This window comes from Mastigoproctus giganteus, chromosome 14 (genome assembly GCF_048544385.1).
Source record: "Mastigoproctus giganteus isolate SK-2022 chromosome 14, ASM4854438v1, whole genome shotgun sequence".
Taxonomy (NCBI): Eukaryota; Metazoa; Arthropoda; class Arachnida; order Uropygi; family Thelyphonidae; genus Mastigoproctus; species Mastigoproctus giganteus.
In genome coordinates, this window is record NC_143588.1 from 91,925,065 (window position 1) to 91,951,393 (window position 26,329).

The window sequence follows — 26,329 nt, forward strand, 5'->3', positions numbered from 1 at the left end:
TGCCGGGGCCCGAGAGTTCTTAAAACAGACCTGTTTACTACACATTTATAACAGATCGTACAAACAAAAAGCCCAAAAAACAGAAAACTGCAAACTGTTTTTGTTTTATGGTCGTGACCTTCAGAAATGTGCTTTATAAAAATATCACAGAGACTACTGGGTTTTCTTGGAAACCACAAGTGAATTTCAGATTACTTTAACTCCAGATTTGGTAAGAATAATATCGGTCCGAAACCGTGCAATTTATTATTTTTCTCATTTTTTTACGGTAAAATGTGAATGAAAATTTCACATTTTATGTGTAGTTTATGCAACAAAAAATGGAAATTATTAATAGAATTAGAAAAGGTGAAAATTTAGGAAATCTCTCCAAAGAGTTTAAAACTTCAACAATTTATGACATCAAGAAATATTCCAGTGCTATAACAGAATTTGTGTCCATTACGGATAGTGAAACGAGGATCTAGCAGGAAAAAGACTATGTCGAAACCTGAAAATGCCACTTTAGAGAGTGCACTTTATTTGTGGTTTCTTCAGAAGCAAAGTTTAGGTGAACCAGTGTCTGGCCCAATGTTGTGTGAAAAAGCATTGGATTTTAATCAAAAATTAAGAGGTAATAAAGATTTTTAAGGCAAGGTTTTTCAGGTTGGCTGAAAAACTTTAGCATTAGTTAAGGCAAATGATGTAAGAAAGCAGCCTATACAGCATCAGCCAAAAAAAAAAAAACTTCTCATTTCACCCATCCACTTGCTCCAAATATTTGTCTAGTTCTGCCTTGAATCCATTTAAGCTATCAACTTCTACAATGACAGATGGAAGTTTGTTCCAGCAATCAACCACCTGCTGGCTAAAGGCAAACTTCTGCACATCAATCATACAACTGTCTTTCCTCAATTTGAATTTATGCCATCTCAGGAGATTGTTCTGAGCAAAGAGTAAGAATCCCATCAGCACTGAGCATGCTCAAACCATTCACAGCCTTATATACCTCAATCACATCACCTTGCAGGTGCCCAGTCTCCAGACACTGTAATTTGCAAAACTTAAGTCTTTCTTCGTAAGAGCAACCCTTTGTTCTATTCACTAATTTTGTTGCTCTTTTCTGTACTTGTTCCAGCAGCTCTATATCCTTCTTAAAATGAGGCCTCCAGACCTGTATGCTGTACTCAAGGTACAGCATACAGGTCTGCTTTGTATGCTGTACTCAAGGTACAGCATACAAATCTTGACCATTGCTTTATACAAGGGGATAATCACCTTCTCATCTTGTCCAGTGGTGTCCTTTAAAAATAAGTTTGCTTCAGTTGTAGCAAATTAAGAGAAAGAAAATGTTTATAATGTTGACGAGACAGGCTTATTATGGAAAGCATTACCAAGAAAAACCCTAGCCACTAAAAGAGAAATGCCTGCACCAGGTTTTAAGATGAGAAAAGAGTGAGTTACAATTGCCATGTATGCAAATGCTACTGGGATGCACAGATTGTCCGTGCTTGTTATCGGTAAGTCGAAAAAACCGAGAGCATTTAAAAATCTTTCTAATTTTCCACTTTTGTATAAAAATCATAACAATGTTTGGATGGATGTTTCTGTTTTCTGAGATTGGTTTATAATTTTTTTAAATTTAATTAATCTTAATTATTTTATTTAATCGTAAGGTAAGATTAATTTAATCTTACCTTAAGTTCGATTATCTGGAAAAGGTCTGACCTCAATTATTCTATATTAGTAGTGGCCAATTATGCAAGAAAGCAAGTTTAGAGTATCAGCCAAAAAAAAAAACTCTTACCCACCTCACCAATCCATCCCCTCCAACAATTAGTCTAGTTCTTCCTTGAATTCATTCAACTTATACCCACCTCCACAACAACAAATGGAAGATTTCCAACAATCAACCACCTGCTGGCTGAAGGCAAACTTACACACATCTATCCTGCAAGCATGCTTATCTCAATTACAATTTATGCCCATTCATGTCTGTAGTCTCAGCATGAGGATGAATGCCATCAATGCTAAGCTTACTCAATTGATTCAAGGCCTTCAACAGCACAAACAGATCTCCTTGCAGGTGCCTAGTCTCCAGACACTAGTTTGCTGAACTGAAGCCCTTGGTAAGGAGCACCTATTTGTTCTCCTAACCAATCTCATTGCCTTTCTCTGTACCCATATTCCAGCAGGTCTACATTCTTCCTAAAATGAGGCATCCAAACCTGTATACAGTATTAAGATGCAGCCTAATCTGAATCATCTCCTTATCCCTGATAGCAAAGTTCCTGTATATCATTGACAAAATCCCATGAGCTGTCATGGCAGCCTGTCTCCACTGCTCAAAGAACTTCATATCTGACTGCACAATTATCCCCATGTTGTTTTCATTTTCCACTATGCTCAGTGTAGTACTACATAGCAGGTAGTTAATCTGGGATTACTGCTACCCAATGCAGTACTTTGCATTTGTCAATGTTAAACTTCAACTGCCACTTCTCAGTCCATCAGCCTAATTTTCATAGATCTTGTTGCACCTTGATTACTGTCACTAACCACCCTACCAACCTTTGTATCATCATTAAGCTTGATATAACTTCATCAATATCATTAATAAATATTGAAAACAACAATGGGCCTAACAGTGAACTCTGGGGGACTCTACTGATCAACCATCCCTTTATCCCTAGCAGTAGCTTACCCTTAATGCCACATTACTCCAGTTTATACAGAAGTCTTTTATGCACAACAGTATCAAAAGCCTTCCTAAAATCCAAGTATATGATATCAAAATTATTATTTTTTGCATGCAGTTCCTTTGTTACTGTATTATAGTATCTAATCAGATTGGTCAGACAAGGCCACTTCTCAAGAAATCCATGCTGTGACTGCAATATAATTGCATTCCTCTCTAAATAGTCTTGCATTACTTCTTTAACCAGTGACTTATTTTCCCTGGAACAGATGTTAAGCTAACAGGTCTGTATTACTCAAGTCACCCATTGATCCCCTTTGTGAATTAGGGATACATTCGCACATCTCCAGTTCAAAGGAACTTCCTCCCCCTGAATCCAAAGATTTTCTCATAATCATGGCTAAGGGTTTGCTTACCTCCTTTGCCAACTCCCTCAATATAACTGGACAGACCCATCCAACCAGGTGCCTTTTTTATGTTTAGCTTCAATAATTTCTCCTGCACTTTTCTCTCAGTTATCACAAAATAATTCAGCTCCCTGTTACAGTTAGATAAACATCTGGCATCCTCTTCCATAAAGAATTCTTTATGTGTGAATATAGTTGCAAAATACCTATTGTTTGTAAGCAACCTGAACAGGATCATCAACATCAAGTGGACCAATGTGATTTAACCACTTCCTTCTACTGTTAATATAAGCAAAGAATTCTTTGTTGCTTTCCTCTACATTTTTTGCAAAGACTTCTCATAATCTGCCTTAGCTTGCCTAACCTCCTTTGTGACTTGATTAGAGACTAGTTTATATCTACCATAGGCTTCTGTATCACCTGATAATTTATATGCATCACACACATTTTTCTTTTCTGGTCTCCTTAAGTACTTTTACACACACACACAACATTCTAAAATGATAGCCAAACTTTAGGAGATTGCTAATTAGTGATTTTTTTAAATTCTAAATTTTATATGAACCTGTATCCCATGTATCCCTTAAAGAAATGCAAAGCAATAAGTATTTAAATTCAAATTAACAAGTTTGTTAATTTGAATTTAAATACTAACAATTGTTAATTGAAACGTGGGTAAAGGAAATGCATTTCTGATTCTGTTTAATAGGAGGTGATAATAGTGACAGTATTTTGACAAGTTTTGTTACAGGATATAATTAGAGTAACTTTTAGATAAATATTACCAAGATGTCACTATTTAGTTATGTAAATATGTTGAAAATAGCTGCCACGATCTCTACAAAGAGCCTTGCACATTTTTAGACTTTCCTGTCTTTCAAATACTTTCAGCATCTGTAAGTACCAGAATCCATGACTCAAACAAATGTTCTTTCCTTGTCTACAATCTCTGCTGATATACTAAGTCTTCGTGTGCTCCCACAAGAAGAAATCAAGGGGTATGAGATCTAGTGACTGGTGGCCAGGCTTGTGAACCACTACGGTCAATACAGCCCCTAGGTAATGGTAAGTCAGCTGATTCTGTTAATTGTCAATTGAAATGTGATAATGTACCATTATGTGAAAGCCACAGTCATACGTTCTTCAATGAAGAATAGTCCACTCAGCTGCTTTCCAATGAGGCTGCATCAAATATTCACTGAAAATCATCACTAAAGTTTGTTTCATGGTATTTCAATGATTAATCAGAAGTAGAAATTGTGCCTATTGTTGATTTTGTTTTGATTAAATCGCATTTTACTTGAGAATAAAATGTACATACAATGCATAGCAGTCCAAATCAAATTCTAAGTGGACAGTGTAATTCTGTAAGTCAAAGAGCTTAACATGTTGGAAAGATGATAAAAGTTGATTTTTATTTAGAGGTGGTATAAAAAGGTATATGAAGAAAATGAGTGACCTATCTGAATGCCAGGGGAGGCAAATTTTTGGATAGAGTCCAATTCAATGTATGGTTTATCAGATATGCATTGGAGATGTACCAGTTTGGTTGGAAATTCTCTGAGTACTCATCCTTAGACTATATTCTACTGTTTCCTTGTTCCTCTACACCTTGCAGCATTGGATACTCTTTGATAGATGTACAGAAGGACTCCATTTCTCTCAGATACTAGTACTCTGCTAAACTTGTTTGTTTCTTTCTTTGGTATTTTTCAGTTAGGAATCGATCACTAATATTTAAAAAACACTGCTCTGGTGTTTCCATTGCAGAATAATCTGTAAATAAAATTAATATTCTTCATATTTGAATATCATATTCATAATCAATTGCAGAAGGACTTGCTATAGCATCTTCCCAAACAAATTAAAAATAGGTATGTTGTGGGCATACTATGACTTAATCAGTTGAGTATTAACTAATCAAATGAGCTATTCAATGATTAGGTGGAGTAAAGGAAGTAGCAGGGGAAACCAATAACTTGAAACTCTCGTAGTTATGCAATGAGAATGGGATACATGTCTTCACATTTTCAACTCAACATCATATAATTAACAATCTCCTGAAGTTTGGCTACTGTTTGTGGCTCACCTAGTATACACATGCACACTGTACATATTTCAAAGAAAACATTTTATTTAAAAAAAAAGGTAAGAAAGTACCATATGTGACATCCTGTCTCACTTTTGCCACAAGGTCATGTCCTGAAATAATGTTACCCAACTGGTCACTACCTCCAATCTATTAAAAAATAAGTAGTTTACATTAATAAAGTGCAATTACTAATCTGTAGAATCACTATTTGTTATCTTTAAAATTTATAACATCCAAAATTAAAACAATTTTGAATCAAAGACAACTGACTGCCTTTCCCCAATATTTCTTTTTCAGTGTTGAAAAAAAAAACAAAAAAAAAAAAAAAAAAAACAAGTATTTATATATATATATATATACAGGAGTGGACAAAATAATGAAAACACCTAATATGAAAGTAGTAGTTTTCTGTAATAGCTGTATAACATATTGCAGCTAGTATTGTGAAGGAAAGATGGTAAAAGTTGATCTTTATTTAGAGATGGTATAAAAAGGTACATGAAAAAAATGAGTGACCTATCTGAATGCCAGAGAGGGTAAATTTTTGGTGCATGTTTATCAGAGGCATCAGTGACTGATGAACATGCTCATTTATTTAATGTATCCAAGAGCAACTACTGAAAATGATCAGCAATCACCAAGTATGGAAAAACAAAATCTGACAGGATGAATTATGGCAAAAAACCAAAGATGACTGAGAGAGACTAAACACTGAAAAGGACTGTAGCCCAAAAACATAAATTCAGTTTTTAACAAAAGAGTTCAGTGAGAACTTCATAAAGCTGAAATTTATGGCAGAGCTGCTACTGCCAAGCCGCTCATTACTGATGATAATGCTGGAAAGAGGATGCAGTGGTGTGAAGAGCACAAAAACTGGACACTATGATTAGAAACATGTCATATTTTCAGATGAACTATCATTCACACCTTTTCTAACATAGAATTTATGTTTAATGAATGTCAAAGGAAGTGCATCATTCTGACTGTGTTCTGCAAACCATCAAACATGGAGGATCAAAAATGATTTAGGCAGCAATATCCTTGTATTCTTTAAGTCCTGTCATCCTGAATGGGGGAATTACTTTCACTGATTACCTTGATATTCTGAGTGACTAGGTTCATTCCATGGTGCAAACATCGTTTCCCACAAAAGAAGCCATGTTTCAAGGCGATAATGCTCCAATGCAAACAGCCAGATGTGTCCAGCCCTGGTTTGGGGAGTATGAAATTGAGGCCAAGTATCCCCATGGCCCACACAATCACCAGACTTACATATTATTGAGCCACTGTGGACATAGTTGAAGAGAAGAGTGAGAAGTGGATTTCCTCCACCTTCATCGCTCAAGGAGCTTGAAACGTTCTTCCATGATCCAGTATTTCTCTTAAGACAGTTGATGATGATTTATTTGAATCTATTCCATGCAGAATACAAGCTGTTTTAAAAGCAAAGGATGGCTCAAGACTATATTAGTGATAACCTGTAACTCTTATCACAGGTGGTTCTATTATTTTGTTCACCCTGTGCATATAAATATGAATAAAATGAGTGACAAAAGAATGCATGTAAACTATATGGAAATGTATGAACAAATATGGAAACCGTTATATAATATTACTGCTGTTCTTGTATTCTTTGGTATTAACATTATATTTAAATTACAGTATTTTAACACAGGAGAAATATGCAAGAAAGTGTGCAATATGAACATAACACTGTATGATATACATTAGACATTCAGAGAGGGTAAGCATGTGTAATAACATTGTTTTTATCTTAAAAAGTAGAAAATGCAGAAGCATTACATTTACATTAAAAACAGGTAAAATACCTTTATGTGAAATATTGATATTCAATATGCATAATTTTTCAATATGTATCTAATGGTGAAAAGTCCATAATGGTCAAAACAAAGAATATCTTATATTACAGACAATATAAGATAATTTAGATAATTTCAGACTTTTACTGGCATGTGAAATTTTCAATTATGAATACCCACTCAATTTAGTGATGAATGAATCTAATATGGCACCTTATTTCATAATGCAGTTGTAGTTTTACTCATCATCACTGACACTATACTGTATACAGTTATGTCGGTTATATTGAAATAGGTCTACATAATTGACATATGTCAATTATGCCTGTGGCATAAAGTCACAAAATTGAAGATTATAGTGAACAGACCACTTTTAGGGAGCTACTAAGAGAACTGTCTGAGACTTCTCTATTATTTAAAAATTATTGATTTTTTGTGATATTTTTGTTTAAAATTAATAGTGCACTTGCTACTTGTGTTTATTTGATAAAGGTGATTAATTTGTTGTTTACTTGGTTTCGAAATTGCTTAGAAAACAAAAGTAGTAGTTTGCTGTACAGATATAACAATACAGCCACTGTTATAGTATCACTGTAAGAATGATATAAATGTTAAATTAATTATAGTATTGTTATAAGAACGATATAAATGTTATATTAATTATAGTATTGTTATAGGAATGATATAAATGTTATATTAATTATACTATTGTTATAGAATGATATAAACACGATTTAGTAGTAGTCTTCTATATAATTCCATAGGCATATACAGAAGTTATATTAGAAGTCCATAACTGTTTTATTAACTTCATAAACTATAAATAAAAAGTGTACTGCCATCAAATAAGTGGGATTAATGTAGCTTTATTATTTTCGTATCTCTTAGTTTTGGGCTTTGTTTTTAAATTAAATTTAGACTAAAATAATGCCATAGAATGGAGCAGAAAAGTAATGGGCTAAAAGTAGTAGAAATGCTTTGGTTCAGTAGAGAACTTCCAAAGGCAGTTCTGCAAATTGTCCCTATATTATGTGCATTACTTGTTCTTTCTTTGTAAAACTGTCTTTAGCAGGACATGATAGAAGCACTGGGGGAGGGGGATGCCTTTGTGTGTGTTCATCATAAAGAGCAGGAGGAGGTTAAGTCAAGATGAAGTGCATCATCAGCTGATGAAGAAGCACTTCATCTCGAAAGCTACTGTATATTTTATTAGTTTTATCTATATTTTATTGTATTTTAATGCTTTTATCTTATTGTATTTCAATGCTTTTATTTTATCTCTGTTTTAGTATTTTAAATAGATATTATTTATTTATTTTAATAAATTTATTTTACGTCAGTTTGTCAGTCATCGCTAGAAAGGTTTGTGATAATCCTTTCTTATTAGTAAGAATTTTAAAAATTCCCCAAGGATCACTGGATCCTTGCTCCCTGACATAGGCTTCCCAATGGAACCTTTTTTTTTTGATTCATTGACAGCAATACAATACTCTTTCTTTTTCTCTCTATACATTATTACATAATTGTTCAAGATATCAATATCTCCAAATATCCTGTGCCTCTGACATTGTCTTCTTAATTGTATAGTCTGTCTACGCAGTTCTGTAAATTCACTATTCCACCAAAACACCGGTCTACTTACAGTACATCTCTTTCTCATACTCACATTACATGATCTTATTATTACACTACTTAATTCTTGCACATATTCATTAATATCTAATTCACTCCAATTTATTCTCACAGCCAAATCCAAGTACTGTGCATTAAACCTTGGCCATACAGTATTTTTAACATAATAATGATCTAAATCATATACATTTCGAATTTCATCTATGTTTTTAATTGAGAACAGGATAGCATTGTTGTCACTGGTAGTATAATCTTCCACAACCTTCCAGTCTTTTATCTTATTTCTTACAGCATCAGATGCAAGAGTAAGGTCAATATAGGACTGGCCATGTACAGTTGAGAATGTAGTAGTATGGCCGACTGCATTCACTATCTTCATCCCCGAAGTAGCTATATACCCATTGAGTATTAAGCCACTATCACCTCCCCAGAGTGAAGAATTAGAGTTGAAATCAAGGGCCAAGACCAACTCACAAGAGCCAAGTAAGCCATTAACTTTTTCTGAGATATTCCACATATAATGGACTCTTGAGTGTTGGCAGTACAGTGTCACCAGGTAGACCTTTCCAAAGCTGCCAATCACTTCACAGCAAATTGCATTCCGATTACACAAGGACATCACCTTTGTAACCATAAGATCTCTTGTTCTTACAATGACTGCGGCATTTGGAGAGTCCCTCTAGGACAACACTCTGTGCTACTGTGGGTAACATCTTACCAGCTCACGTACAGCATATGGCTCCTGGAGGAGAGCTATGGAAATATCTTTCTCCATCATATTATTGATCTGCAAGGCCACACTTTTTGCTCTTTGGGCATTTAGCTGTAATATTTTCAAACTACTGCCCATAACTGACTTTCTTTTTGTAAATTTCAGGCGCTTTCTTGCACTCAGGACATTCTTTACTAACTGCAACATGGCCTGCTTCCACTCTATTTCACTTTCAATTACACTTAGTCTGTTTATTTTTATTAAGACAACTTCTGAAAGTGTGTCCGACCTCACCACAGCGGCCATAAAGTATCTCCTTCCTGCAATATTTGGCCACATGTTCATATATCAAACACTTGCAGCACTGCGTTACAGTACATATTTCTTTTTATCTGCAAGCAGACCAGCCCACTAATAATCTATTTTTATTCTTCATTCTTTTCCACATATTTGGTGTAATCTACAAAATCCAATTTTCTGCATTCGTGTCCTTAGTTCTGTTTATGGCTAAAACTTTAACGCCTTCTATTACTTTCTTTTCACTAACACCTAGGTCTTTAAAGTTCTTGGTCCACAATTCTTTAGACAAGTCCTCTCTTTTGTAGCCTTTCTCCATGTCAAAGAGCACAATCTTTGGATATATTGATCTTGGTACTGAACATTTTAAACCTGCTCATTTAGCTTGGAACATCCTCCTTTGATCTTATTAAGATCATCATCAGTTGCTGCCTCTACAACTCCATGATCTCTAATAGGTCTGATATTTTTAACTTTTACAACTCTCAACATTGGGCTAATCTCTTTCAGGATATCCTCCTTTACTTCTTCACCCGTCTTAAAGTTCTCCATTGTTACCTTCAATATCATAACTTTAGACAGTTTTTCCTCACTTAAAATATTTTTCTTCACTGCTCTAGAATAACTGTCTCTCCGTGGTTTATCTTCTATCTGTTTTAATCAATATTTTAGAAGAATATTTTCCACAAAGACAACATATGCTTTAGATTCTCGTTGATCCCACAAGTCTAAAATAATCTTTATAGAAGCTTTTGGAATCTTGCTATGAGTATCCCACATATATGCTCTCAATCTTTCTCTTATTTTATTTACAAACCGAAATCCCTCATACTCATGTTGTATACTTACACTTTCATCTTTTTTCTGCCTTTTCCTAGTTATATTTTTTTGGTCATGCTAGTATCAGATTCTCTGCCCTTCAATCTTTTTTGCTTCTTTTGCACAGACTCTTGAGTTGCCGGTAAGATCTTGTGAGTTGTATGCGAGGGGACAGGAAGTGACGATGATCTAGACTTCACTGGAGTTCTAGCTAAAGTACAACCAAAAAAGACTTCCAACTCAGTCATTTCCTGGACTTGTCCAAGGATTTCCTGAGTTATCTCCTCTCTTTCGTCCTCGGTTATTTCTGAGGTGGCTGTCATAAGTTCCTCACACATCGGAGCTAGGCACTGTATAAATAAAATTCAACTATTAACAACTATAAACTAAAAGTCAACAGTGACAGTAAGTAAACATATACAACTCCTATTAGTCAGAGAACAAGGAGCCTTTGATCTTGACAACTCAAAATGGAATATAAAAGCACCAAAATTGGTCACCCTTCTGCGAACCATGTTAAATGGATCACGGTCCCGTGGACAGCTGCCCAAGGGCACGGAAATAGGCTTACCAAAATTCCTTGAACCCAACAAATGGTCAGTGCCTGTTTAGATGAGCAGGGAGTACCCCTGCTTGCTCGCCCCAGACTACTGGGAAGTATGGCAGCTAATCAGTAGCAATACAACTAAGCAAAAAGAAAGAACAAAAATTTGAAACTATCAAATTTCAACTTGCCAAGCAGCAAAATCTGAAATTATCACTTATCACTCACAGTACTGCACCAGAAAAGCCCCTGGGTAAAAAAAAATTAATAGCACAGAGAGGAATACACAGACTAAAACATTAACCGCAGACAGGGATATAGATGCTTCTTGAACTGATTCTATTGGAACATGTAGCAGTGTGGAAAGCAAGGTGTCAGGGATTTCAAAGACTGCTGGGGATCCTCATGGAACATGCAAATATATGGGCTGTGTTAGGGTTACTAAGAGTAAAAAGAGCTGCATGTATACTTGCATGTACATTAATGCTAGGCACATAGTAAATAAATTTCATGAATTTAAAGTACTCATAAAGTCATCAAATGCAGGCATTGGGATATTGGACACATGGTACTACTCAGATATAAGGGATGAAGAATTTCATTGTAAGAAATACAATATGTACAAAAAGGACTGAAAAGACATAAGGGCAGAATGGGTTATGCTCTTAGTTAAGAAGTGCATAAAATGTAAGGCAATGTATCTGGTTTACACGGGTGGTCAGTGCATTGTTAAATCAGTCTGGTGTGACATAAGCAATAGGAAAACAAAAATAAGAGAAGTGTCGTAGACCTAATGAGTATGATGGGGATTTTTTTTTTTTTTTTTTTGGTTTTTGGTTTTTAGGAGTAATAGCAACTAAGGCCATATTGCTCCGGGGATATGCGGTGGTCATTCCCTGACCTTTCCACATTCTCCGTATTTGGTGGTGTGGTTATGGGCTAGAACCCCGGTCTAATCAAGAAGCGTGTGCACGCACTGCTGCTCCTGCCCACCTGGCTATGGAGGCGCCATCATGGGTATAATGAACAATTGTACAGACAAACAGATGGCCCAGTAAATCAGAATATCTTATATTCTTACAGAGATTTTAACTTCCCAAATATTGATTGAACCATGTGAGTTAGTCACTCACACAACAGCAATACTTTTGTGGATTTCTCAAATGAATGTTTTCTACAGCAGCATGTTAGGCACTGAAAGAAAGCAATACTCTTCATCTGATTATTAGCAGTCATCCTTCATGCATTAAGAATCTGCAGAAAAACAATCCACCAGGTGGTAGTAATCATAGTGTACTGATATAGAATTCACTTAAGGATGTAACTACTGTTGAGGGCAAAGGGAAGAGTTTTTGCTTTTCTAAAGGTGACTACAGTGACTATAGTTTTAAAATTCTATGCAGTGGGACCAACTGATGAAGTTAGCAACAGAAAATTCTAAATGGGATGCATTCGGGCATGTAATCATAGCAGCTACTAGGCTTTTAATACCAACAAAGAAATACTGTTTGAGGCTTAGGACTAAATATATGTCAGATGAACTGACAAGACTTGTGACAGAGAAGAAAAATGCATGGGATGCATATAAAATATCAGGTGATACAGAAGACTATGGTAGATATAAACTAGTCTTCAATCAAAGTCACAAGGGGAGGTTAGGTAAGCTAAGCCAGATTTCGAGAAGTCTTTGGCAAAGGATGCAAAGATAAGCAGCAAAGACTTCTTTACATTTATGAATGCTAGAAGGAAAGGGATGAATCACATTGGTACCATAGATATGAATGGTTAAAGTAATGATGATCCTGTTCAACTTGCTGACAAAATGAATAGGTATTCTGCATCTACATTCACACATGAATTATTAAAATTAGGGAAAGGGATGTGAGAAGTTTATCAAACTCTAACAGGGAGCTAAATGATTTTGTGATAATTGAAAGGAAAATGGAAGAGAATTTGTTGAAACTAAAGATCCTGGGGTGGATGAGATCTATGCAATTATATTAAGGGAGGCAGCATACTATTTGCTGCCTGAATCCGAGGATGCTGTCATGGTTAAGAGAGCATCCCAGGATTCAGGGGAGGTCCCTATGAACTGGGGATGTGGGAATGTATCCCCAGTTCACAAAGAGGGATCATTACAGACCTGTTCCAGGGAAAATATAGGAGTCACTAGTTAAAGAAGTAAATGCAGGATCATCTAGGCAAGAATGCAGTTATTTTGCAGTCACAGCATTGATTTGTTAAGGAGGCTGTCTTTTCTGACCAACCTGATTAGACACTATTATTCAGTAACAAAGAAACTGGATGCAAAAAATAATTCAGACATCATATACTTAGATTCCAGAAAAGATTTTGATACAGCGGGACATAAAAGACTGTTATTCAAATTAGAGCAGTGTAACATTAATGGCAAGTTAGTGATATGGATAACGGGATAGTTCAGTGGGAGAAGGTGGAGAATTAATGTTATTAGTGGAACATCCTGGATCTGAGTGCTGGGCCAGTTGTTGTTTTCAATATTTATTAATGATATTGATGAGCAAATATCAGGCTTAATGTCTAAATTTGAAGATGATATGATTATCCCCAGTTCTTTTTCATTCTCCACTGCTCTAAGTGTGGTGCTACATGGTTGTAGGGTAGTAGAGAATTAAAAAAACCTAGGGATAATTGTGCAGTCAGATATGAAGTTCTTTGAGCAGTGCACACTGCCAGGACAGTTCATGAGGTTTTGTCAATGATATACAGAATTTTTACAGCAAGTATAAGGAGGTGATTAAGGAATTATATATGGCAATATTCAAGCCTCATCTTGAGTATTGTATATACAGGTCTGGAGGCCTCATTTTAGGAAGGACATGGATCTGTTGGAATGGGAGGGAGGAAGCAAGGGAGACAGAGCAATTAGATTAGTAAGAGGAACAAAATGGTAATCTTACCAAGAAAGGCTTCAGTTTTGCAAAATGCAGTGCCTGTATACTAGGCATCTGTAACGGGGATCGGATTGAGATGTTTAATCCTTTGAATGGACTGAGTAAACTCAATACTGATGGAATCCTTCTTCTTGCCCAGACTACACATGTAAGGAGGCATAAATTCATACTGAGGAAGGATGTTGAAGGATAAATGTGTGGAAATTTGCCTCCACCCAGCTTGATTTATTAGAAGACACTTCTATCTGCTGTTATAGAGGTGGGTAGTTTGAATAAACTCAAGGAAGAACTAAACAAACTGTGAGAGGGGTTAAACAGGTGATACAGGAAGTGTCTTTTTTTTTTTGGCAGATGCTAGATAACTGTTGTTGGTGTAATGTTTAATGACATGAGGGCTACTGAGACTATTGTGTCTATTCAAAGTTTATTTTATATATATTATAGCTATTGAATTATATAAATGTGTATAGGCCAGTATGCTTGAAATATATTAAGAGTTCTATATTTGTATGATTTCAAACATACAAATATAGAACTCGTAATATAAAGATGATATAGAAATCATACAAAAATATCAAAAAAATGAAATCATACTAAGGCAGATGCTGTATAAGCTTATTTTCTTTCATCATTTGCTGCTGATAGTACTAACTGCATGATGAAAGCAGTGGGCCAAGCAACACAGAATTAGACTTGCAAGAAATGGAAAAAGGTTTTATCTAGTTTTATTAATCTCAGTTCTATTCATATCACAGAGATGGCATAAGGATATGGGAGAAAACATGAAGCCTATACTCTGGACAAAAACACATCTGGATAATACAGCCTACTTAAGTATCATTACAGAATAAGGTTACCCCATTATAGTGCTCCCTATGCCATCTCTCTCTCTCTCTCTCTCTCTCTCTCTCTCTCTCACACACACACACACACACACACACCAAATGGCAACTCCAAGCCAAACAATATGCTACAACTTCAGAATCACATACATTATAGGAGTCTGGGACAATATCCATTTCACCCAGTGATGATGACGATAATGCACTTAAAACTGAAAATTTAATTAAGGCATAATTTCTGAATATGTGAATTTTCTTCTGCATGCTGATGTTTGCTAGCTACTTTAAAGAAAAGCAGTGATGTCACTGAAGTGCACTAAGAACTATAAATAGTTTTTATAGATCGCCTCTCTAAACAGAAGTTAATATTGGGAAAGATTCTCTTTTGTTCTGGCTGAGAATATCAGTCAATTTATATATCAGTCAATTTGGCTGATATATTTTCTCATCAAGTTATCTGAAGGTATGAATTAAGCAAGCGTGACTAATAGGCTACTTCCTCTTTTAGCTAATTTCTTTATATACATTTAACTATCAGGAAAAATTTCTTTTGGGGTATGTCAACCTATTGGAAAATTTTTTTAAAAGAATTTTAAGGAATTCTAATAAATTTTAAGACTTACCTGAAACTTACACTTATAATTATCATAAAGATGCAGCCAGTCACAAGACTGAAAAATCTGGTAAGCAAATTCTGTAAACGACATTCCATCCTGACTCCTCATTCTATCTCTCACACTAAATAAAGTGTGTAACAATTTCAATATTCAAACTCGTGATATCATTTCTGAATGCATTTAAAGTTATAACTCAAGTAAATGAAATATTCTATTACAAGCAAGTTATCAGAATTAAAAATTTTAAATTAAATTAATTTAGATATCATTTCATTCAACTTCTGTTATCGGCTACTATAAATATTTAAATCCACTGTTCTTTTAAATACTAAATTTTTCCTTCTTTTATTTTTAATTTTCTTAAACTTTGTAAATTTAGTCCTCTAAATATGCACTTGAACTCAGATCTGTATGTGCATTATGCATTTAAGGTACAGTCTGACCTTAATCTACTGCCATGATAATCTCAAAAAAAAAACCAGTAACAATAATAATATTAATAATAATGTTTAAAAAATTACACAGCATCATAGAAAGCATATATTCATAGGAGAGAATTCACAACTGTTATTAGTTAAAATCATATAACAGGATACAGTGGCTAAACTCTGAGAATGGCATGATGCACATTAGGATATTCAAAGGGAATCAGTTCACAAAAGAGGATCAAAGGGGGACACAAGTAATTACAGACCTGTTAGTTTAATTTCTTATCCAGGGAAAATAATGTAATGGCATTACTGGTTAAAGAAGCATTTCAGGATCATCTACACAAGACTGCAGTAATAATTCAGACACGGCATGGGTTTGTTAAGGGAAAGTCTTGTCTGACGAATTTAATTGGATACTATGATGTAGTCACAAAGGAACTGGATGCAATGAATAATTTTGATATCATATACTTGGATCTTAGGAAGGCTTTTGATACTGTTGCACATGGAAGACTACTGCTGTACAAATTGGAGCAGTATGGTGTTAAAGGTAAGTTGCTACAATGAATAAAAGGGTGGTTGAGTGGGAGAAGACAGAGTGGCAATCAATGGATGCTGCTCCTTGTGGACTAATGTTATTAGTAGAGTCCTCCAGTCATCCAGTTTGGTGTTGGGTCTACTGTTGTTTTGTATATTTATCAATGATATTGATAAAGGTATATCAGGCTTAATATCCAAGTTTGCACATAATACTAAAGTTATCGACAATTTGTCCTCTTAGAAATAGGGAATAAAAACTCAGAAGAATTTTATGGCATTATCGTCGTAAGTAAACTATTACGGTGCTGCGGATATACAGCATCTATTTACACAATATGCAGTAGCGTGTGTACAAAAAATCACTTACCAATCTACTCATGTTGTTGAGTGGATAGATAAGGATTAGAGGGATATGTGTTAAACTCAAAAAGAATTAAGGCTACGAGCTATTATATATTGTATCTAATTGTCTGTAATCTTTGGTTAGTTTGCTGGACGAAAAACCGAGTTTCCGGAAGAAAACACCACACAACTCTCCCTTGAGACCGACTAACTCAACAAGTTGTGAAAAAGTCCCAAAATTTCCTCCCATCATTGAGAGATTCGAATTCAGGCCTTTTACACCTGATGAACAGAGGGCGGTGATTATATGCACGGTGCTACCACAAGGGTTTAGTTGGTGAAAACGTTATCGAGTTCTTTGCATCGTGTTAGGATGGGGGCAGTTAGAGTTGTTAATGACAGTAATGGCAGTGTTCTACTACAACAGGATCTAGAAAAGTTGGGCAGAGAGGTGACAACTGAAGTTTAACATTGATAAATGCAAAATACTGCATATGGATGATTTTTTTTTTTTTTTAATGAAAACCCAAACATGAGAGGTATTAGAACCCACAGTACTTAGTACCGTGCATAGGTTGAAGGTTGAGAAGATGAAAGAAGATATTTGTTAACATTAGACTTGAACTTCTGTAGACTGTAATTTTCAGGAAATATGTATGAAGGAAGGTTGTTCCAGAAAATGGCAGTTGAATGAATAAACAAAGAAGATGAAAAGTTGTTTCTGTGAGTTTGAAGATGTTGGCCGGTGGCAGCACGTGTTCAGACGGATTTGAGAGAGAGAGAGAGAGAGAGAGAGAGAGAGAGAGCAGGAATTATAGAAGCCAATTCAGAAGAACAGTGCCCATGGAAGTATCTGTAGAAAAGGCATGCAGCAGAAACAGTACATTTATGAGACAGTGAGTGGAGAGACTCTGTTAGAGATGAGTCATTAGTTAGCCTAATTGCCTTCTTCTGAATGGAATCTAGAAGCCTGAGAGAGGTTTTGGGGGCACTGCCCCAGATGTGGGAACAATATTCCATGATAGGACGGATTTGCGGTTTGTACAGAGTGAACAGCTGTTTGGAAGAAAAGTAAAGCGGGGAGCAAAAGAGAAAACCAAGCTTTTTTGATTCAGAGGAAGCAATATTTGTAATGTGCTTGTGCCAAGAGAGATGAGAAGTTAGGGTAACCCCCAAAAGAGATATATCATTTTGCCTAGAAATCGGAGTGTGACCAAAGATAAGCATTAGAGCAGAAGAATCCTTTTGGCGAGATATAAGACAGGACTGAGTTTTAGAAGGATTCAAATCAACTAAGTTGTCTTTGCCCCACTGGAGATCGGCATTTAAGTAAGTGGTAGCGGATATTCGAGAAGTTGAAGCTGATAGCAGGGCGGGGTTTCTCAAACTGGAGAGTGGATTGCAATGTGCTATCATCAGCAAAACTATGGATAGGATTTCCAGCCAATGGAAGGTCATTAATATACAAGAGGAAAAGAGTGGGGAAAGAACTGAACCTTGGGAGACACCAGCATTAGTGGAGAAGTTAAAGATAGAGAGCCATCTACCATCATCCTCAGTGAGCGGTCAGAGAGAAAACTGGATAACCAATTACAAAAAAACAGTTGGTAAACCATAAGATGGAAGCTTGTTTGGAAGACCTTTATTCCAAACATGATCGAAAGCCTTGGAGATATTTTCCATTAATTTTCCATTTAATTTCACCAGAATATCACTAGTGGATCGACACTGACGGAATCCATACTGGCGATCATTGATCAGATGGAAGATTTCTAGATAGTTTAAAGAATTGGCGATTAATTGATTTCTCCATTACTTTAGAAAGAATAGAAGTAATTGCAATGGGACGATAATTGGATGGGAGAGATTTGTCACCCTTTTTAGGAACTGGCTGGATATGAGCAAATTTCTAAGCAGAAGGAAAAACACTTTTGGAATAAGAAAGTGAAAAAAGGCATCAAAGAACAGGAGTAAGTTCAGGAGCACAGGTTTTGAGAACAAGTGGAGAAATACCATCAGGACCTGGAGCTTTCTTAGCATCAAGATTCGTCAAAATCCTTCTGACATCCTTTTTATGGAAGACCACAGGAGACATTGAATGGGTTGTGCAGGGAATGGTGGGAGGTGTTTTACCAAGATCATTAATACATGAGTTGGAAGAAAAATGGGATACTAGCAGGTCAGTTTTATTCTTGGCTGAAGTGACAATAGAACCATCTAGTTTTGACAGAGGTGGGAACAGAGATGAGCAAAAGTTGCGACCAATAGCTTTGGCAAGAGACCAGAATGCTTGGCTACCATTACGGCAAGAAGCAAGTTTTCTACTCTTAGCCTGTTCAAAATCTAGTTTGGACTGATTAATAACTGCTTTACAATTTTTGCGAGCTCTGATGTAGGCATTAAATGAAACTGAAGAATTAGAAACAAGCCAATTATAATATGCAACATTCTTCTCTTGAACAGCCTTAGCACATTTATTGAAAAACCAAGGTTTAGATAAAGGACGAGATTTTACGGTGGAAGGTGGAATAAAGGATTCCATTCGTACAAGAATAATTTCACTGACAAGACCTGAGCAAATGTTCTAATCAGAAATTTTGGAACAGTAATCCAACCAAGGAAAAGAAGAAAAGAAATCTCACAGGTCATCCCATTTTGGATTCTTGTAATGCCAAACAACACAAGGTTGGGAATAGCCATGAGATAAAGGCTCCATTGGAGAAGAGACAATCACCAAGTTGTGATCTAGTAGAGTCCTAATGTACCACTCACTTTGACCATGTACTTAGAAGGATTGTTTGTGAGAAAAAGATCAAGCGTGTTGGCTGTATGGTTAAGAATGTCTGATATTCTGGTAGGTAAATGAACAATCTGTGCATTAGTAATTGCAAAAGCCTCAGCATCTCGACCAGCTTGGTCTGTGTAACTAGAAAATGGAAGCCAGCTGGAGTTGTGAAAATTAAAATCACCAAGGAAAATTACTTCACTCTTAGGAAAGTTGGACTGGAGAAAGTCAAGTTGCAAAGAGAGAAAGTCAACGAGTTCCAAGTGTTTAGTGCAGTTGAGAGAACGGTAGAGACAACAGATGAATTTTACAGAATGAGGAAGAGAGATTTTAAGCCAGAGAAAATCGAAAAGGGGAGATTCCAAATTACCAAGTTTGTTTGTTATTTAGTTTTTAGGAGCATTAGCAACTAAGGCCATATTGCTCCGGGATATGCGGTGGTCATTCCCTGACCTTTCCGCATACTTTGTATTTGGTGGTGACGGGCTCGAACCCCGGTCAAATCAAGAAGCGTGTGCTACGCACTGCTGCTCCTTCCCACCTGGCTACGGAGGCGCCCCAAATTACCAAGTCTCTGACAGGGAATATCAGAATGGAAATATGCACAAGTACCACCTTTAAGGTGAAAGGAATCGTATAGAGAATAATTTGGCAACTGAGATGAGCAGTGGTTGAATCAACCAATAACTGAGATTCTGTCAGAAAAAGTACATGGGGTTTGGCAGACTGTAAGTGGAAATGGAAATGGATAGAAGTAACCCAAGAGAAATGTACCAAATGTGTAGTACTACACTTAGGGTGGTAGAAAATGAAAAAGATCTGGGAGTAATTGTGCAGTCAGATATGAAATTTTCTGAGAAGTGCAGATGTGCTGCCAGAGCATGTTATGGGGTGTTGTCCATGATATACAGGAATTTTGCTAGTAGAGAAAAAGGAGATCTAGAGGCCTCATTTTAGGAAGGATGGAGAGTTGCTTGAGTGAGTATAGAGAAGGGCTACAAGATTGGTGAGGGGAACAAAGGGGCCCTATTACCAAGAAAAGGCTTAAATTCTGCAAATTGCAGAATCTGAAGACTAGGCACCTGCTAGGTGATCTGATTGAGCAGGTTCTGATTTGAGCAGGCTCAATAGTTGATAGCTTATATAAATTCAAGGAGGAACTGGACAAAGTTTTAGTGGAATGAGGGTGTTTTTTTTTTTTTTTTTTGGCTGATGTTACATAAGCTTGCTTTCTTGCATCACATGCCTCTACTACTGCTATTTAATATTTTTCACAAATACAGTATTATTAATACATAAAATGCTGTTTTTCTAATTCTATTACAAGATGATAGAACCAGAAAAACAAATAACAGAAATCTTTTAGTACAGATGTTAGAATTATAATTAATATATGATTAAACATTTCCTTCAGATATTTCTTTTAAAGTTTTAATGATTGTCTAATGGTTTTTACAGATGAGCTGCAGCATAAAAACTCATTATCACAAAATCAATGTTCACTGACAATTACAGTGGTATCCTCTTGCATGCAGAAACTGGAGGAGTGGAATGCATTCCTGGAATAGGAAATAATGGTATATGCTGATGCATTCTGATGGGAGAATCTTGGTCTGGGTACAGGCAGAGAATGTTTCCATATGGCTTGCATCATCCCAGCCCTGGATGATAGTGGCAAAGTGTGATGATGTGTGGAGGGGGGGATGCTTTTTATGGTATGGTACTGGGACCCACTCATTTCTGTTGATGGTATAATAGTAATGGGCAATCTGTGGACTCAGTTCAGCCATAGGTTGGATTGAGCCCAATTTGGAAAAAATATACTTTTTTGTTTTTTAAATCTTTCATTTTTAGCCTCACATGACATCTGATGTGTGTTTTTTTTTTTTTTTTTTTTTTTTGTTTTTCTGTCATTCTTTGAATTTGGGAATGGACTGGACACATGTAACTTTCATGTAATTGTCTCCATCCCTGATCTCAATATATCCCTATAGTAATTTAACTAAAGCAGCTGTTTTCCAAAATGAATACTTAAAATCAAAAATAAAATCACAATGACAGACTATAACCTCCAAAATAGATTATGGATAGCCGTGGTGAAGCATTTCACAGTTCCACAAATCAGATAATCTGCTTATGGATAACTGAGAGTTAAACATACACAAATTAACAGGAAATACTTTTCATGTTTTGAGTGAAAAACAGCTAATTAAATTATTATTATTATTATTAAATTAAATTATGTTAATTTAATATCATTTACAATATCACTAATATAATTTTTGATTAAAAAAACATACGAAAACATTTAATATTGATTAAAAATTATAAATTCTTGTGAATTTCAATATACATATAAAATGGATTCAACCTGAATCCATTTCAATCCTGAATTTATATTTTTATAAATGAAATAATATGATTTTAATCAATCCATCCAAACAGACAAAAAAAATTTTTTTGGTTTCACATTTTAGAGAAGCAGTTTTTAAATATAATATAAGTAACTAAACTACAACAAGGTAGTTGTAGTAAATAATATAAAATGAACGTTTACTCACCTGGAAAAACCTAGCATTTTTCCCATTCTAAAATTTCTTCCCATTCCACTAATAAAATTAATCACATTTTCACCCTCATACCAAAATGCATTATTTAAAATCCTGCAATTAAAAAAAAGTTGATAATAAATAAATGAAACACTTTTACCTACCATTATTTAACAGACTACAGTAATTAAGTTTTCATTATTATTTCACTTCTAAGTAAAAAATTCTTTCATTTCATCCAATAAGGAGCTTATTTAAATTATATATTAATGATTCCCAACTATTTTAGAATGCAACTCATATTTCACCAATATTTGTGAACCAATATGATGTTCTGTAACATTACAGAACATCATATTGGTTCACATATAAAAAATAAATAAAAAAAACCTCTAGAGACAAGCTCCAACAGTGCTTAAAAAATTTTATACAGTATTCTAATGCTTTGGATACCCAAACAAACAAAAGATCTTCATTTACACACTATAGAACTTCATAAATCTGACATAATCAGGACTTAAAAATCCTTGCTGAAGTTTTGAAATCTAGTACTGAAGAGAATTGCTTATTGTAAAGTTCATAATTGCCAAGAGATTGTGCAATGTTCTTAAGGAGCAGTGAAGCAAAATGACCACTATGACAATTATAGTATATTGCTTATCTCATTAAAGGTTTCCCAGAGACAGATAAACTTATTAAAAATATCGATAAAGAAAGCTAAACTCTACCTCAATATAGCAGTCTAGGAGCCTTAGAGTCTCTCTACAGAATGCCTCACTAGTTTACTGATAGCATCTGTTAAGCTCTGCTATCATTATGAATTTACTGTGCATCTATTAGTGGCCATAAGGCTCTAATAAGTATTTATTATTATATTCACTGTGAGAGTTCAGTACACTAGGATTTTTCCAAAAAAAAAAAAAAAAAAAAAGGCTTCAGTGGCAACTGTAAATTATATTATGAGAAACACTACTGTAACTTCCCAAAGCAGAGCATTTCTAATGTCAATAAATTCATGCTATGATTTACCAGTTAATTTAAAATCAAACTGACATACACCGATGAGCCAAAACATTATGACCAGTAAGTCGTTATGCAAATCAAAGCAACTGCAGGCAAACTAAGGCACATGTGCACAGTACAAAAAACACCAGATACTGAGCTCCATTAATCAGTGTTACTCTTATTCTTCAGATGGGAAAGGCAGCAGATTTAAGTGAGTTTAGCATTAGCATTAGTAGAGGCACATGATGCAAGAAAGTAAGTTTATATAGCATCAGCCAAAAAAAAAAAAAAAAAAAAACCCTTCCCATTTCACTGATCCATTCATTCCAAATGTTTGTCTAGTTCTGCCTTGAATTTATTTAAGCTATCAACTTCCACAACAACAGATGGAAGTTTGTTCCAGCAATCAACTACCCGCTGGCTAAAGGCAAACTTCCGCACATCTATTCTACAACTGTCTTTCCTCAGTTTGAATCTATGTCCCTTCATCAGGTTTGTAATCTGAGCAACAGGGAGAATCCTCTCAGCATTAAGCCTGCTCAATCTATTCAAGGCCTTATACACCTCAATCAGATTGCCTCGCAGGTGCCTAGTCTCCAGAAGCTGCAATTTGCAAAATTTAAGTCATTCTTCATAAGAGCACCCCTTTGTTCCCTTCACCAGTCTTGTTGCCCTTCTCTGTACTCGTTCTAGCAACTCTACATCCTTCCTAATATGAGGCTTCTAGTGTGGTGTGGCCTGACCATTGCCTTATACAAGGGGATAGTCACCTCCTGATCCCTGCTCACAAAATTCCTCTATATCATTGACAAGACCCCATGACCTACTCTGGCAGCCTGTCTGCACTGTCAGAAAACTTCATATCTGACTGCACAATTATCCCAAGGTCTCTTTCATTCTCCACTACCCTAACACCACATAGTTGGCACATTTCTCTGGAGTTACTGCTACCCATATACAGTACTTTGCATTTGTCAATGTTAAACATCAGTTGCCACTTCTCAGCCCATCTACCCAACTTTTCCACATCCTACTTCAGCAGCATATTGTCATTACTGTTATTAACAACCCTGCCAACCTTTGTATCATCTGCAAACTTTGACATTAAGCTTGATATACTTTCATCAATATCATTGATAAATATATAAAACAACAATTTACCCAACACTGAACCCTGAGGGACATCACTAATAACATTAGTCCACGTAGAGCAGAATCCATTGACCTCCACCACTTTGTCTTTTCCCACACAATCATCCTTTTATCCATTGTAGCAACTTTCCCTTAATGCCATACTGCTCCAATTTGTACCGTAGTCTTCCATGTGCAACAGTATCAAAAGCTTTTCTAAAATCCAAGTATATGATATCAAAATTATTTTTTGCATCCAGTTCCTTTGTGACCACATCACAGGATCCAATCAAATTGGTCAGATAAGACTTCCACTTGACAAACCCGTGCTGTGTCTGAATTATTGCTGCAGTTGTGTCTAAATGATCCTGCAATGCTTCTTTAACCAGTGACTCCATTATTTTCCCTGAAACAGAAGTCAAACTAACAGGTCTGTAATTACTTGTGTCACCCTTTGATCCCACTTTTGAAAAAGGCTAAATTGTAATGGCCAGATGACTGGGTCAATGCATATCCAAAACAGCACAGCTGGTGGGATGCACACTGTCAGCTGCGGTTAGTACCTACCAAAAGTTGCCAGAGGAGGGAAAACCCATGAACCACTGGCGAGGTGTTGGACGATCATGCCTCATCGAGGCTCTTCCCGATGGTATGTGGCAACAGAAAGGAGACTGTGGCACAACTTGCCGGTAATTGGAATGCTGGTGACGGGAGTAATTTGTCACAACACACATTACATCGAACGCTGCTGAAAATAGGGCTGCGTAGCCACAGGCCTTTCCAAGTGCCCATGCTAAACACGGTTCACCGGCGACAGTGCTCAATGGGCAAGCGAGCAACGAAACTGGACCTTGAGTGATTGGAAGAAGGTCGTCTGGTCACCCAGCCTCCATTCCATTGAGCATCTGTGATTTGTGTTGGAACAGCAACTCCGATCTGCGGCGGCTCAACCACAGATCTTACAGGAGTTAAAGGATCTGCTGGTTACTTGTTGGTACCAGTACCACAAGACACATTTATAAATCTTGTAGCATCCATGCCTCGCCGGGTACGAGCTGCTTTGGCTGCACGTGGAGGACCAACATCATATTAGGTAGGTGGTCATAATGTTTTGGCTCATCGGTGTACATGCCTTGTTAGTTGTTCTTAATGTCAGATACTTTCATTCAAACTGGATGTCATATAAATTTTAGAGCAAGCAAGGCTTAGAGATGCTCAGAAACTGGCAGAAAAATACGAGGGTAATTCAAAAAATTAGTTACACTTGACCATTGTAGCCCAAGAGACATTTATTAAAGTATGTAAACATTGTGCAATAGAAAGCACATACCTTGCACTACTTTTCCACATAGTCACTGAGTTGGTGTTAACACTTCTCGGAACATATGACTAAACATTCAATTCCCTGATGATAGAAATTCACTCCTTGGTCATTCAGCCACCGTCGAACTGCTGTTTGTACCTTCTCATCATTTGCAAATCATTGTCCCCCTAGATGTTCTTTCAGCTTGCCAAAGATGTGATACTTACAAGGCAAAAGACCGGGACTGTATGGCGGATGTTGCCATACCTCCCATCCAAAACTTTGGAGCAAATGTCGTGTTGTGCATGCATTGTGTGACGTGGCACTGTCCTGAATGAGAACATCACCTTGCTTAACTTTCCAGGCTTCTTGTTTTTCATGGCTGTTCGCAAAGACCGTAATGTTTGGCAGTACGAGGCAGCATTAATTGTTGTGCCTTTTGCCATATTTTCCTTTACAGTCGAAAAACACAGTGGCCATGACCTTTCTTGCTGATGGTGCAACTTTGAATTTCTTCCACACGGGTGATGTTGTGTGTCTCCATTCCATAGATGCTCTCTTCGTTTCTGGGGTGAAATGGTGCACCCACGTTTCAATGCCAGTAATGATGCTGCATAAGAAGTCATGGCCTTCCACAGAATAGTGAAGGAAAGCTAGAGAAGACAAAAAACGTTAACCTTTGTGTTCATCTGTCAGTGAACAAGGAACCCATCATGCACACAATTTGCGATAGTCAAGATGTTCATGGACGATGGAATGAACACTGCCCATCGAAATATCCAATTCCTTTGCTATTTCTGTGACTATCAGTCTTTGATTACTATGAATCATTTCATCAACCTGCATCACGT

General features: G+C 36.2%; 1 protein-coding gene across 1 annotated transcript in view; it reads right to left on the minus strand.

Annotated features, from left to right (window-relative positions):
• TyrRS-m (Tyrosine--tRNA ligase, mitochondrial) overlaps positions 1 to 26,329 on the minus strand; it is an 85,310-nt gene that overhangs the window by 26,043 nt on the left and 32,938 nt on the right. Inside the window, exons 5-7 of the mRNA XM_090388703.1 lie at positions 22,052 to 22,153; positions 15,399 to 15,513; positions 5,245 to 5,323 (exon numbers count right to left, since the gene is read on the minus strand). Coding sequence (XP_090244829.1) covers positions 5,245 to 5,323; positions 15,399 to 15,513; positions 22,052 to 22,153 — 296 coding nt within the window. The remainder of the gene's footprint in view (positions 1 to 5,244; positions 5,324 to 15,398; positions 15,514 to 22,051; positions 22,154 to 26,329) is intronic.